At 36.0% G+C, this 14,899-nt stretch overlaps 2 protein-coding genes across 2 annotated transcripts in view; one reads left to right on the plus strand and one right to left on the minus strand.

Annotated features, from left to right (window-relative positions):
* The window catches only part of LOC107560169 (GA-binding protein subunit beta-2-like), a 2,294-nt gene extending 1,001 nt beyond the window's left edge, over positions 1–1,293 (plus strand). The window contains exon 2 of the mRNA XM_016244263.1: positions 3–1,293. Coding sequence (XP_016099749.1) covers positions 3–1,293 — 1,291 coding nt within the window. The remainder of the gene's footprint in view (positions 1–2) is intronic.
* A 2,599-nt stretch (positions 1,294–3,892) lies between these two features.
* LOC107560170 (serine/threonine-protein kinase PAK 6) overlaps positions 3,893–14,899 on the minus strand; it is a 33,640-nt gene continuing 22,633 nt past the window's right edge. Inside the window, exons 3-7 of the mRNA XM_016244265.1 lie at positions 13,980–14,600; positions 11,480–12,016; positions 10,617–10,750; positions 6,199–6,325; positions 3,893–3,976 (exon numbers count right to left, since the gene is read on the minus strand). Coding sequence (XP_016099751.1) covers positions 3,893–3,976; positions 6,199–6,325; positions 10,617–10,750; positions 11,480–12,016; positions 13,980–14,600 — 1,503 coding nt within the window. The remainder of the gene's footprint in view (positions 3,977–6,198; positions 6,326–10,616; positions 10,751–11,479; positions 12,017–13,979; positions 14,601–14,899) is intronic.

Raw genomic sequence — 14,899 nt, forward strand, 5'->3', positions numbered from 1 at the left:
AGCGGGAAAGTCCACTTGGCTCGGTTTGTCCTGGACGCGTTGGACGGGCGCATCATCAATGGGAAAGCCGAAAACGGGCGTACGCTTCTAATGCATGCCGTGTGCCTTCAAGAGCACGCAACCAGATCCAAATTCACCCAATTGCTCCTGGAAAAAGGTGCAGATGTGAACGCCCGGGATGACCACGGACGCACGGCCTTGAGTCTGGTATGCGAACACGGACACTTAGATTCAGTGAAGCTCCTGGTGCAATTCAACGCTGATCCAGAGCTCACGGACACGTGGGGAAACAGTGCCCTCATGTACGCCGCATGCGGAGGACACAGCCAAATCCTGGAGTTCCTAGTCCGGGCGTTCAAGAAGCTCGGTTTGCGACTGGACCGCACGAATCACGCCGGCCACTCAGCCATCCAAGTTGCTGACTTCTTTGGGCACATCCAGTGCACTCAAACCCTCAACGGATGTGGAAAGAAGACAGTGAGTCCGACGAACAGCACTGGAGAACCCGCCGAAGACCTGCGGTGGCCCAATCGCCTCCCAAAGCAGGTTCTGGAGAGGTTCTCCAAACAAATCCAAAGCAAACACGAGGAAATCCTTCCGGCCTTGTTTCAGAGACAGCTGTGCGCCGGCGACAGCAACGGCCTACGGATCCGCTTCAGACATCCAGACGCCAACCAAAGCCTCAACAGATACGAAGACGGACCGGATCTGCTGTTCGCTTCGAAACAGATTCAAAACTCGGTGCTGAAAGAGGTCGGAAGCGCAGAACGCGAGACGGACGGCGACGCACCGCTTTGGGGGAAAACAAGGTCGTTTAATCTTGACCTCAGATGCGGAAGGAAACAATCCTATCAGGGCGACGTGCAAGAAACCAACAGATCTGCGAGCAAATTCAAAAGAGCATCGCTGCAAGATGAAAAACCGCTTGTGGCGAAGTTCTACAGCACAAAAACGACTGACAACTTCGAAATCAGAAAAGAGGTGCAAAAGCGTGGCAGCATTCCCAAAACGACCAGGCAGAGCAAACTTCTGCTCAGTCGTGAAGAACTCGAACCTGAAAGAATCAAACCTCACTCTTCTGGGCTCTCCAGACTCCTGCGCAGATTCACGGCTCCTGAATTCATGCGACACATCAGAGACTGTCCCAGCGACGCCGGACACGGTAGAGGGAAGATGTCCCGGTCCGAGACCTTCCCGTTCTCACACACGCACATGAGAGTGAACAGCCAGCCGAGTGTGGACAGCATCAGTGCAGTGAGATGCGAGTTTGAGAGCAATCCTGCTCTTAAATGAGCTTTTAACCACATGATGTTTAGATTAAAACACTCATTTAGGAAGATGTTGTTGACTATGGCAGAGACATTATAAATAGCCGTGTACTTTCTGAATGTAAGAACTCTAAGAGCTCTCGAGAGCTCTTTTAACTGCTGCTGCTCTCAAGGTCTTTTTGACTGCCACTGTAGATTCATTAACATTCTTCAGCTAATTGAATTATTGCTGACATTATTATGCACTGCTAAAGAGTGCCTGTGCATTAAGTATGTACATGCTTTAATCATGCATGCATGTTATAACCTATTTTTATAAGCATTTTTTTGGAGCAAAGTCAAATGTTTGTGATTTGTATGCATTAAAATAGAGTTTTGTATATCTATGCATATCTATAATGTAAATAGTTTATATTCTGCATTCTTTCAGACAAATATACTGAAACAACTGTATAAACTCAAAGCATTTGTGTGAAATGCTTTATTCAAATATATGAATAAAGCACTTGTGTATGCTTAAAGCATCTGTGTATAAGAAATAAAACTTGATATCAGTGTTTTTTTTTTATATGCATGATTTATTCTTTAAAAAATTTAAATGTATAGCTCTCTTCATCAACAGCCAGCATACAAACAAGCACACGACACATGTTGTGGAAAGAAGGTTGATTATGAGTCATGTGTCCTCGACTGCGTCATGTACACAAACACAGAGCTGTGCAAACTAACGAGGGGCCGTTCACACCAGATGCGTTCCTGCGCTCAAACACAGATGGAGTGTGACTTATAGAAACAAACGCAGGAGTTCTGAAACACTTTTAACATAATATGACACAGATTTGTGAGGAACAGCCTATCGTTATTCAATTCCCTTCCACAAATCTCATTTCTATATTCAAACATGCACTCTGAAGTTTGGTTTTGACTAAATTAAATACATTTGGGTTTGTTCCTCACAAAAAGCATCATATGACTTCAAAAGTCTTTGAATAATTAGTCATTTGGACAACTGTTGATGAGTGTTTTTTGTGTGTGTCTTGTCATGTCGTGTAAATAAAACAAAAGATTATTGAAGTGTTCTACGAGAAAATGCTATTTCAGTTTTTATATTTTAAAATATCATATTTAATTCAATGTGTTATTTGCCTTTTCTTTGCAATTGTTTGTGAAATTTACATGAATTTTCTGAGTTAAAATTGTTTCTACACCCATTTTTTTTAGTGTATAAACTTGAAATTTTATAAAAGAAAGTATGAAAATTAAAAAGGTCATTGCGACTTTTTATCTCATAATTTCAGACTTTGTTTCTTGCAATTATGAGACATAAAAATGTGAAATATAAACAGAATTGTGAGGGGAAAAGTAAAGATTCTGAAGTTTACATAACAATTCTGACTTTTTTTGTCTGAATTCAGAATAAAAAATAAAAAAGGTAATTGCACAATTTGGACTTTGTTTCTCGCAATTATGAGAAAAAAAGTCAGAATTGCGAGATATAAACAGAATTATGAGAAAAAAAATTAGAATGTTGAGTTTACATGTTGCAACTCAGATTCAAGTCTTGCGATTCTGCAATTCAGACTTTTTTTTCCTTAGAAAGGTGAGTTTATATCTTGCAATTCTGAATTTATCACAATTCTGAGTTTATTCGTAATTCAGGGGTTTATATCACACAATATAAACAACTTTTTTTTCTCATAATTGGGATTTATATCTTGCAATTCTGATTATATATCTTGTAATTCTGAGTTCATTTCTCACAATTCTGAGAAAAAAATCTGAACTGTAAGATAAAACGTTGCAGTAACCTTTTTGTTTTTTATTCTGTGGCGAAATAAACAAAACAATTGCGACATATAAACTCAGAATTGAACCCGTGGTGAAAACAAGCTTCCATAGGAAAGAGCTGCATAAAGATTCTTCAAAAATTGCTCATGTTACACAGAAAAAAGTAACCGTATGCAGGTTTGGAACAACATAAGAGTGAATAAATGATCTTCATTTTGCATAAGATGAATATTTACATAAAGACCAACAATTAATAAAACAGTGCAGATGGAATGCTTCCAGTGTGAACGGCCCAAGACACAAACCAGCATCTCTCTCCTGCTCTCCTTTAATCTGTCAGTATGATCATTTAGGAAACATCACAGTACAACAGGTAGGATATGAAGATATCACAATGAACGCTGCATCCAAAATGTAAACACACACACACACACACACACACACACACACACACACCAATAAACAGACTTTTCCTTTCCTTGCTCATAATTAAACCAATGCAAATACAGGTCGCTTCCCACTCTGATTATGTACATTATTTATTCTTCCGATGCCTGACAGTGAAATCAGGAGTTTAAGAAATCAGGAATCGCCTCTCAAGCTCAGATGCAATATTTACACGGTTTACAAACCCCTCACAGCACCCTTTCCAAAAGCAGGTGCTCGTCGATCCATTGAAAAATAATAATAAATCGGTCATTAAAATATATACAGTTGGTTACAATGGCTCATAAAAACGTTTCAAACAATTGACATCGTTTCACCGGCTTTTCTGAAGAGACGCTTTCGTTCCTCAGATTAAGATTCAAGCCACTGTTTAGCCATGCAAGCCAGTCTTACACGAGCTGTAGAAACGCATATGTGCCTCCTGTGGCGTTAAATCTCTCTTTCAGCCGGCCCACAACGAATCTGCGCCGATTCTGGATAAAATATTGGCATTTAAAATGGTAAATGTGAGGTGAAAGTACCACACTGTCATCGGTTGTTGAGAGTAAAGATTTGCATTATGACCAAATACATGGTGCAAGTAATATTATATCACGGTAACAGTACAATGATTTTTTTTTAAATTGCAAATAAAATGAAGATTGTTCGTTTTACGAGAAAATACTGTTTCAGTCTTTCGACTTTAACATTTCATGTTTAATTCAGTGTCACTTGCCATTTCTTTGTATTTAATTGTGAAATGTATTAGCAATTTCTGATGTTTGACCCATTTTTTATCTTTTGATGGAAACTCAACCCCAAAAGGTGTAGATTACAAATCAAATAACAAAATACATTAAAATCTGATTGGATGAGTCACATTTGAACCTGTTGAATTGTATGCAATAATACATACAACTTGTGATGCACATCAACTGATGCACATATGGTGTATGCTACCTTCATTTTGTTTTATTTTATTTTACTTTTAAATTAAATTAATTTAAATTTATATAATTTAATACATTAAAATCTGACTGGATGAGCCACATTTGAAGCTATTGGAATTTTTTATTATTATATTTTATTTATTTTTAATTTAATTTAATTTAATTTAATTTAATTTAATTTAATTTAATTTAACCTGATTGGATGAGCCACATTTAAAGCAGTTTAAATTTTTTATTATTTAATTTTTTTAATGTAATTTAATTTAATATAATTTAATTTAATTTAGCAATACATTAACATCTGACTAAATGAGCCACATTTGAAGGTGTTTAAATTTAGCCAATATACATACAACTTGTGATGCACATCAACTGAATTAATATAATCGATTGAAATATATAATTCCAGTTTGTAGATAATAAATATTAAGGTGATGCTTTACAACATTTGTTACAGAATACTTTGTTAACAGTTAGTTAATACAACTATTATTAGCTCAGGTCCATTAAATAGTATTAACAGATACAATTTTAATTTAAATAATTGTGATTTATTATTACTATTATTTTTGTTGTTAATAATGTATTAATAAATGTTGGAATTAACATCAGCTAAGATTAATAAATGCTTTAGAAGTATTTTTCAGTGTTCATGTTAACTAATGGAACCTTATTGTAAATTGTTAACAGTTGTGTCGGCTGTAAAAAACTAAACAAAAAGAAGAACAACAGTGAGATCATTATGTGAAAGCATTATAAAATGAGCTGAAATATTTGATAAACGAACACAAGCATTCATGAGATTCACGAATGAGGCTTGTTCCAGGTTTCTGCGGCCACAGATTCGATCACGATAACACGCTTCGAACAGAACATAAAACCCAGTGGCATTTCAGTCAGACGCACTTCTGCTCTGATTCACCGCCTTTTAAGCACCAATAAGACGTCCTCAGGTAGAAGAAATTTTGTTTGTTTCTGAAAGAAGTCTCTTCTGCTCACCAAAGCTGCATTTCTTTGAATAATAATACAGTAAAAACAGTAAAATTCTGAAATATTATTACAATTTAAAATAACTGTTTCCTATTGTAACATATTGTATAATGTAATTTATTCTTGTTCCTGCAAAGCTGAGTTTTTCAGCATTTTACTTATTTCATTTTATTATTTGCTCCATTTTCACATTTTTTTCTTTTTGTAAAATCAGTTAATTTATTATTACTTATGTATAGTTCAAAAACAGATTTTGATTCAATAAAATAGTAAAATAAATAAAATGTAAAAAAATAAAATCTGTTTTTGAACTATACATAAATTATTTTTATAGCAATAAATTAATTTAATACATTACTTTACAGTAGGCTAAACCTAAGGTTATGAATATACAAAAAAAAAAAAAAAATTTTAAAAAATTAAATTAAATGGACCAAAATAAAAAAAATATGAAATACTGAAAATTCAACTTTGAATCCCTGAGAATAAATTACATTTAAAAATATATGCTGATTTGCTGCTCAGGAAACATTTCTGATTATTATCAATGTTGAAAACCATTGTGCTGCTGAATATTTCTATGGAAACCGTGATACATTTGACTTTTCAGGATTCTTTGATGAACAGAAAGTTCAAAAGAACAGCATTTATTTGAAATAGAAGTCTTTTGTAAGTTTATAAATGCCTTTTATTTGTCTTTTGATCAATTTAATGCGTCCATGCTGTATAAATGTATTGGACTCCAGGGTCACATGGTTTGACACAGATGGACTCACGCGTCCGTCCAGCGAGAGCAGGATGGAGTCGCTCTTGATGTCTCTGTGTATGACGCCCTGTGAGTGGAGATACGCCAGCGCCTGCAGCACCGCCTCACACACGGTCGCGATCTGCTCCTCGCTCAGCCTGAACGCACCACAGCGACACAAGAGCAGACACACGCTTACATCACTGTGCTTCACAGATCAGCAGTTAGGATTTCTTCATGCATCTGCTGTTTTTCAGTATAATCGTGAGTTTTACAAACCGCTTGAGCTCTTTGTGCTGTTATATATCAGTGCTGATTAAGTGTCTTGCATCTCATCGAGACGGGAAGAAACCTCTTGGGAACATGCTAAAAACACTCAGAACAATCTGGCAACCGCTCACGACACTGCAGCATCACAGTGGTGCGTGTCGCACTTCAGAAAATGTCCAAATCTAGTTTTATTCCTGCTGTTTTCATCCATACATGACAGATAAAGGATTGTTTTGAGTTCAAAACAGTATTTTTTAGATGCACACTTATAAATGTATTCATGTATTATAATTGTTTGTCAAACAAAATGTCTTCAAATCCTTTGAAAAATATTTAATTACTGTATTTGGCTCATTTAATCCATTCACTAATTATTATTATTATATATATTTTTTTGTATATTCATGACATTAGGTTTAGTCTGCTGTATAGGAACATTTTGGTGTATTTATTTATTTATTATGAATTAATAAAAAAACAAAAACTCTTTTCTTTTTTTTATCAGTTTGAAAATTATTTTATTTTAAATTATTTTTTATTTTATTGTTTGACTAATCATTTTTTATGTTTTTTTCTTTTTTATATTCACAACATTTGGTTTAGTCTTCCGTAAAGGAATGTTTTGGTTCATTAATTATTATTTTTATATTATTTATAGACATAAAGACATAGATATTAACTTTTTACTTTAACTTAACTTTTTGAGATGCAGACTTTAATAATTTATTTACCCATGTCATATAATTGCTTGTCAAAAAAAGAAATTCAAATCATTATGAAACTGTTTTTTTTATTATTATTTTAAATTATTCTATTTCATTTTTATATTATGTTATTATTGTTTTGGCTCACTTCATATGTCAACTAAACTATTTTTTTTTCTTTTGTATATTCATGACATTAGGTTTAACTTGCTCTAAAGGAATGTTTTGGTTCATTTATTATTGTTTATATATTATTCATATTATTATTTATAGACGTATACATATAGATATTCACTTCAACAAATTCAGCTTTTTGAGATGCAGCCTTATTAATTTATTAATGTGAAATAATTGCTTGTCAAACAAAATGTCTTCTAATCAACATGAAAATTATTTTATTTTATTATTTTTTTTAATTTTTAAAATGATTTAATTTTATTTAAATGTTATTTTATTATTTTATTTGGGCCATTTCATTTGTTGACCAATTATTTTTCACATTTCTTTCTTTTGCATAACCATGACCATAATTTGTATCATTGTTGTGGTTCAGTGTTATTTATATAGATATATACAGACATTCAATATTTCTATGTATATGTTCACATCAGGCTTATTTCATATATTCATGTCATATAATTGCTTGTCAAACTGCGCTGCTCGGGTCAGATCCAGCTTGCCGTCTCATGTCTGAGGAGACGTGACATAGAGCCACACTTGTGTGCAATCATGTAAATCTAGTCCTTCAGCAGACAGAGACAGAGATGCATTTACCAAACCAATTAGATCACTAATCAAATTCCCCCTGCATGTCCTCACAACATGCGCTAATCTGATTGTCTAATCAAATTAAAGTCGGCCGTAGAGTGTCAGAATACATGCACAGCTCAGAGCGGATCCATAACTTAACTGTACATCACCCTCTTGCAGAGGTGGACAGTACTTGAGTACTTTTTGAGTATCTGTACTTTACTTGCGTATTATTTTTTCTGGAAACTTGCTACTTCGACTTCACTACATTTGAAAGACAAATATCGTACTTTTTACTCCGCTACATTTATATCAAGGTCCCCAAGTAGAAAGTCATTATATGTAGCAGTTTTTCCAGTGTGTACATTTATTCGCTGAACACTTTTTTCTGTGAAAATCCGGCCTGCGATCTGCCAGGACCTTCCAGTGTTGCCAAGTCTTGCAGGATTGCAGAGAGGATGTTTGGCTGATTTTTTACGCAAATCAGCCGTAGAGTGTCAGAATACATGCACAGCTCAGAGCGGATCCATAACTTAACTGTACATCACCCTCTTGCAGAGGTGGACAGTACTTGAGTACTGTACTTAAGTACACTTTTTGAGTATCTGTACTTTACTTGCGTATTATTTTTTCTGGAAACTTGCTACTTCGACTTCACTACATTTGAAAGACAAATATCGTACTTTTTACTCCGCTACATTTATATCAAGGTCCCCAAGTAGAAAGTCATTATATGTAGCAGTTTTTCCAGTGTGTACATTTATTCGCTGAACACTTTTTTCTGTGAAAATCCGGCCTGCGATCTGCCAGGACCTTCCAGTGTTGCCAAGTCTTGCAGGATTGCAGAGAGGATGTTTGGCTGATTTTTTACGCAAATCTGGCAACCTCTGGACCTTCCCCGCTAAACTAACGCAAACGTCTGCGCTACTGCACAGCTAAAAGTGCTCTAAAAAGGCAAATAAGATAATAAAAGACGAAAAAGGCACATATTAGTGCGGTGTGATCATCTGTGTGCTCACCACATTGATTTTAAATAGACAACTGTATGCTTTCAGTGTTGCCAAGTCTTGCAGTATTGCAAAAAGGATGTTTGGCTGATTTTTACGCAAATCTGGCAACCTCTGGACCTTCCCCGCTAAACTAACGCAAACGTCTGCGCTACTGCACAGCTAAAAGTGCTCTAAAAAGGCAAATAAGATAATAAAAGACGAAAAAGGCACATATTAGTGCGGTGTGATCATCTGTGTGCTCACCACATTGATTTTAAATAGACAACTGTATGGGATGCCTTACGTAGGCCGAGCACTACGATCAAAGATCATAGAAGATAAATGATCGGCAAATGATCGGTAAATAAAAATGACCTACACCTTGATCTACATAGGTTTGGTAACATAAAACTCTTAATTCCAAAGATAATAGAAGCTAATCAGTGTATTCAGTAGGTTGCGTTAGTGGCATAAGGTATTGTGACAATAAAACAATGCATTTACTTTTTACTTTTGATACTTAAGTACTTTTAAAAGCATGTACTTTCGTACTTTTACTTAAGTAAAAACCTGTCTGTACAACTTCAGTGTATTCAGTAGGTTGCGTTAGTGGCATAAGGTATTGTGACAATAAAACAATGCATTTACTTTTTACTTTTGATACTTAAGTACTTTTAAAAGCATGTACTTTCGTACTTTTACTTAAGTAAAAACCTGTCTGTACAACTTTCACTTGTAGTGGAGTAGTATTTGACCAGCAGTATCTGTCAAGTAATGCAGCTGTGTACTTTGTCCGCCTCTGCTCTCTTGTGGTGTGAATAAAACACTACAGGAATACCACACGCAGTCAGTAATTGCAGAGACCCTCGAGAGCAGCCTGACCTTGTGTTTTGCTCATCCAAACAGCAGAAATGCAATCACAGTGAATTAGAGTTAAAAACTGTCACTTTAAAGTGATATGACCTGAAAATGACTTCCTTTAATCATGTTTCTGGTCTTATTGTGAAAGATTCATCGTTACATGTTGTCTGTCTTCACAGTCTTTCAACCATGGCTGCAAATGATGTGCATATTATATTATATTATTTTATTATTTTTTATATTAAATTATATTATATTGTATTGCATTAATTTATTTTAAATTATATATTTAATTATATTATTTTAAGTTATATTGTCGTTTTTACTTTTAAATGATGCATTATGTTCTGTTATATTATATATTATATCATATTAAATTATATTGTATTTTTTATTCTATTATTTAATTTTAAATTGTTATATTATTATATTCGTTTTTTATTTTATTTTAAATTATATATTATATTATATAATTTTATTTTAAATTTTATATTATATTTGTTATATTATATTATATTGGAAACAAATGTAAAATAAATCTGTTGATTTAAGGTCATTTATTTTATTTAAATTTGATTTCAATTAAAAGGTCACTGATGAACTTTCCAGAAGTCATGAATTCAGATTTTTTTTTTAAATAATTTTTTTTGGTCAGAGGCATTTACAAAAGGGCATCTCACAGCGTCTTTAACTAGAAGACTAACCCACCCATGGTAAAGCATATTGCTTATAAATCTTATAGAGATCACAATGAAAACATAAACCTCAAGATTAATTGGCTAAGAAATACAGTTCTCTCGTCTTTCATGAAACAGACGGAAGAGAAACAGCTTTGCTGGAGAAATGCCGAGCTTGTCAGTGTTGTGCTGTGGTACCTGGTCTCAGACACGATGTTTGTTAAAGCTCCTCCCTGCAGATACTCCATGATGACCCAGAGCTCCTCCTCCACCAGAGCGCTCTTGAACATCTCCACCACGTTCCTGTGCTGGTAATCTCTCATAATCACCACCTGAACACACACCAACACACCCCCATCAGTGCCGAACCTCATAGCCAATGAACAAAAATAAATCTGTCTGTTTAAGGGGAGAAAAGTTCCCGTTGATTTTTTTAATCCATTATATTATTTTATTTTATTTTATTTTATTTTATTTTTTAATTGCATTATTATTTTATTTTATTTATTTATTTTAATTTTTTAGACATTCAATGTTAATCGTGTTTACAGTGTTCCAAAATATAATTTATATTTATATATGTTTTATCTATTTATTTGAATATGACTAAACAACCGAGTCAGTCTAGTTTCTGTGCCTTGCATTAAATCATACACTGTGATTGAAAAGTTTAGAATTTCCCTTTCAAAACATGTTTTTCCAGTCAAAACATTTTGTGACTGAATGTTCTGGGGTCAATGTCATTTGAAACCCTTTTCGCTTATGTAACGTGATGCGACAAGACCCCCAATGAGGAAAAAATGCATGATGGGACTTGCATATTCAGATCAACAAATACGTGCATTTAAATGGCCAATTCTATTTTTGGCAACTGTATCTTTTCACATAGATTGCTGAGCAAGTGACACAATGCTACATTTCTCCAAATCTGATGAAGAAAACTAATCTACATCTTGGATGACCTGAGGATGAGCACGTTTACCATTTTGGGTGAACTATTCCTTTGAATAAAAGCAGTGTTGAGGTTGTTTTTATTGATAGTATGCTTGTTCGTTCTTCACCTCATTGAAGAGCAGTTCTCTGCGTTGTTGTCTCCTGAGGTCCATCATCTTGACGGCCACCAGCCGTCCGCTGTGTTTCTCGCGGGCGATGCACACCACACCCGTCGAACCCTCGCCGATCTTCATGAAGTTCTCCAGATACGAGCGCGGGTCTCCTTTGTCCACCACCATCTGCAGCGCGGCCTTGAACTGCTCGTGGGTGACTTTGGGTGGGTCGGGCGGAGGTCGGGGCGAGGGGTGCTGCGGGGGTCTGAATGCGGGCGAGCAGGTTCCCGGAGGGCTGTTGGCCAGAGAGCCGGTGGGAGACGGCCGGGGCTGCGACGGACTGTCCTGTCTGGGGTAGAGACCCGGGTTGGGGCAGCCAGAGTGTCTCATAAAGGGGTCTGGCCCGGTGGGCCGGTAACTGATGTTGGGCGAGAGGCCGATGGTGTAGCTGGAGGAGGAACGCACCGTTCTGTGAGGCCTGGTGCCGCTCACGAGGGGACTGCTGGTGCCGCTGTGCAAATATCCCGGCTGGTGTCTCATGGCTGCGTCGGCCTGTTTCATTGAGAAGAGAAACACAAGGACAAACAGAAATAAGGACGTGGGCTGGTTCCCTCTCGAAAGGGAACTCTAGAGGACGCAGCGTCTCGTTCCATATTCTCATGCGTAACCTGAGACGTTTTCCTTTAACCTGCATTAATTTTCTTTGTTTATTAACATAATAAACTTGCCCCTTTTAGACTTGCACTCTATTCATTCGCTGCTTGTTTTCTTTACAAAAAACAAACAAACAAACAAAAACACTAGCTTTCTAATCTTTTTGTATTCTATCTGTTTTCTTTTTATGTATTATAAAATTAACAAGAGCAAAAACGACCTCTAACACTAGCTTGCTCTATTCTTTTTCTATTCTATCTGTTTTCTTTTTATTTATTGTATTATTTAAAAAACCCTTGCTGTGTTCTGTGTGTGCTGCGTTAAGCTAACTGAGACTTGTTATAGCACTTGAATATTATTGCTCTTTTATTGATTTTGATTGCTTCCATTGTCCTCATTTGTAAGTCGCTTTGGATAAAAGACTAAATGCTTAATGACTAAATGTATTCATCTGACAAGATATCAAGATAGTTTAATAGTATACATACTGTTCAGAAGTTCTAATGTTTTTAAAAGGAGTCTCTTCTGCTCATCAAGGCTGAAAAAATACAGTAATACAGTAAAAAGAGTGAAATATTATTACAATTTCAAACAGCTGTTTTCTATGTGAAAATATTGTAAACTGTAATTTATTTCTGTGATGCGCAGCTGTATTTTCAGCATCATTCCTCCAGTCTTCAGTGTCACATGATCTTCAGAAATCAGTATAATATGCTGATTTAAGAAACATTTCTGATTATTATCAATGCTGAAAACAGTCGTGCTGCACAATATTTTTGTGGAAACTGTGATGCATTTTATTTTGAATGATTCACAGATGAACAGAAAGTTCAAAAGAACAGCATTTATTTTCAACAGAAATCTTTTGTAACGTTATAATTGTCTTTAGTGTCACTTTTGATCAATTTAATGCATCTTTGCTGAATAAAGTATTAATTTATTTCAATCAAATCTTACTGTGCCTTTGCACTTTAAAGTGAACTTTATTTTGTTACTTTTCTTTTCTTTTCATTTCGATTTTTTTTTTTTGAAGAAATTGCTTATTTTTAGAAGAAAGATTTTGCATGGTAAGTTTTCTAAGATGCATATTTATATGAATGTATATGTTGTGGTGGTTTTGTTGCAATTGTCTGTTTTCATTTTAATAAAAAAGGAAAGTGAACTGCAAAAACTAAATTTCTGATGTCAGAAAAAACTCATATAAAATGAGTTAAAAAATGCTTAAGTTCAATAAGTTCATGATTTGTTAAGGTGTATTTTTTTTATAATTTATTTTTACAAAACAGAGAAAATAATCTTTTTAAAACAATTTAGATTTTTTTTTTCTTGCATTTGAGAGTTTCTGTCTCACAGTTGTTTTTTCTCAGAATTCTGCTTGTGCATGTTGGTCAGGTGTCTACAAATTCAGAACAAAACACGGAATTGTGAGATGTTAACTTAGAATTCTGAGAAAAAAAATCTAAACTGTGAACTGTAAACATAAAAAAAAATAAAAAAGTCAGGATTGCAAAAAAATCTGAATTGAGATATAATTCAGAATTCAGAGGAAAAAGTCAGAAGTTTGAGAAAAAGGTCAAAAATGTGACGTAAACAGAATTCTGAGGAAAAAAGTCAGTATTGCAACAAACTCGTCATTCAGAGAAAAAAAGTGAATTAAAAGATATAAAATCAGAATTAGAAGAAAAATAAATCTAAATTGCGAAATGTAAACTTAAAATAAAATAAAAAAAGAAAAAGTCAGAATTGCAATATATAAAATCAGAATTACAATCAGAATTAACCTCAGAATTCATTTTATTGTGTGTCAGAACAAGCTTCCATCATTGAGGCTGTTGGCCACAGATGTCAGACGTTCGTTTACCTTCAGGTCGTATGAGGAGTACGGTCTCCCCGGGCTGTTCTGCGGGTGGACCAGCAGTCTGTTGGCGCTCCTCATGTCCGGCGTCAGACCGTCTCCGTGTGGCATGCTGGGGCTGTAGAAGCAGGTGATGGGTCTCTGGTTGTGTGAGAACACGATGGGAAACTCCCGTCTCATCATGAGCCTCTCCGTCGGGCTCCCGATGTCCCCACACAGATACACAGACCTGGGTGGCTCCGGGACGGGGATGGGGGGCGGCGGAGGGGCCGGGAGGGCCGGAGGAGGAAAGCTCATGCTGACCTCATAGGTGGATTTGGCGCGGGGCAGAACGCCGTTGGGCTGCAGCATCAAGCTCTTCTTCAGACCCATGCACGGCGTGCCGCTCTCGCTGTGGATGTTGCGTGATTTCTCGGCCCAGTGAGGGTCAGGCTCGTCCAGGGCTTCGTACTGATACACATCGACCTCGCTGACCTCCCCGAGGCGGGCGAGCGACTGCGCTCTCTTGCGGGCCGATGGGCTGCTCTTGCGCAGGGAGTTGGAGCTGGTGACGGACAGACGGCTCATGTCTGACAGCACGGCTGATATATAGTCTCCGTGGCCGATCATGCTGCCGCGCACGATGGTCTGGGGAAAGAACAGAGGCAGGCTGTGATTAATGCGAACTGAAACCGGCGCTATTTAAAGAGCGTGTGAATTCACCTGGGTGCGGATGAACTCCAAATCACACTTTCCTCCGAGGAGCCTATTTCTGGCTGATTTGTGTTTATGAAACACTGAATGACTCGTCTGAGCTAACTGAGGATTGCTTTTCTTGCATATAAAGTCCAAAGCAAAGAGACTTTTTTGTTGATTATTGATGATGCCATTTATGTCACCTATATGCAGTTTTTTTATCATTTATAATATATATATATATATATATA

Source organism: Sinocyclocheilus grahami, unplaced genomic scaffold, assembly GCF_001515645.1.
Source record: "Sinocyclocheilus grahami isolate Dianchi unplaced genomic scaffold, SAMN03320097.WGS_v1.1 scaffold713.1, whole genome shotgun sequence".
In the NCBI taxonomy this organism is placed as follows: domain Eukaryota; kingdom Metazoa; phylum Chordata; class Actinopteri; order Cypriniformes; family Cyprinidae; genus Sinocyclocheilus; species Sinocyclocheilus grahami.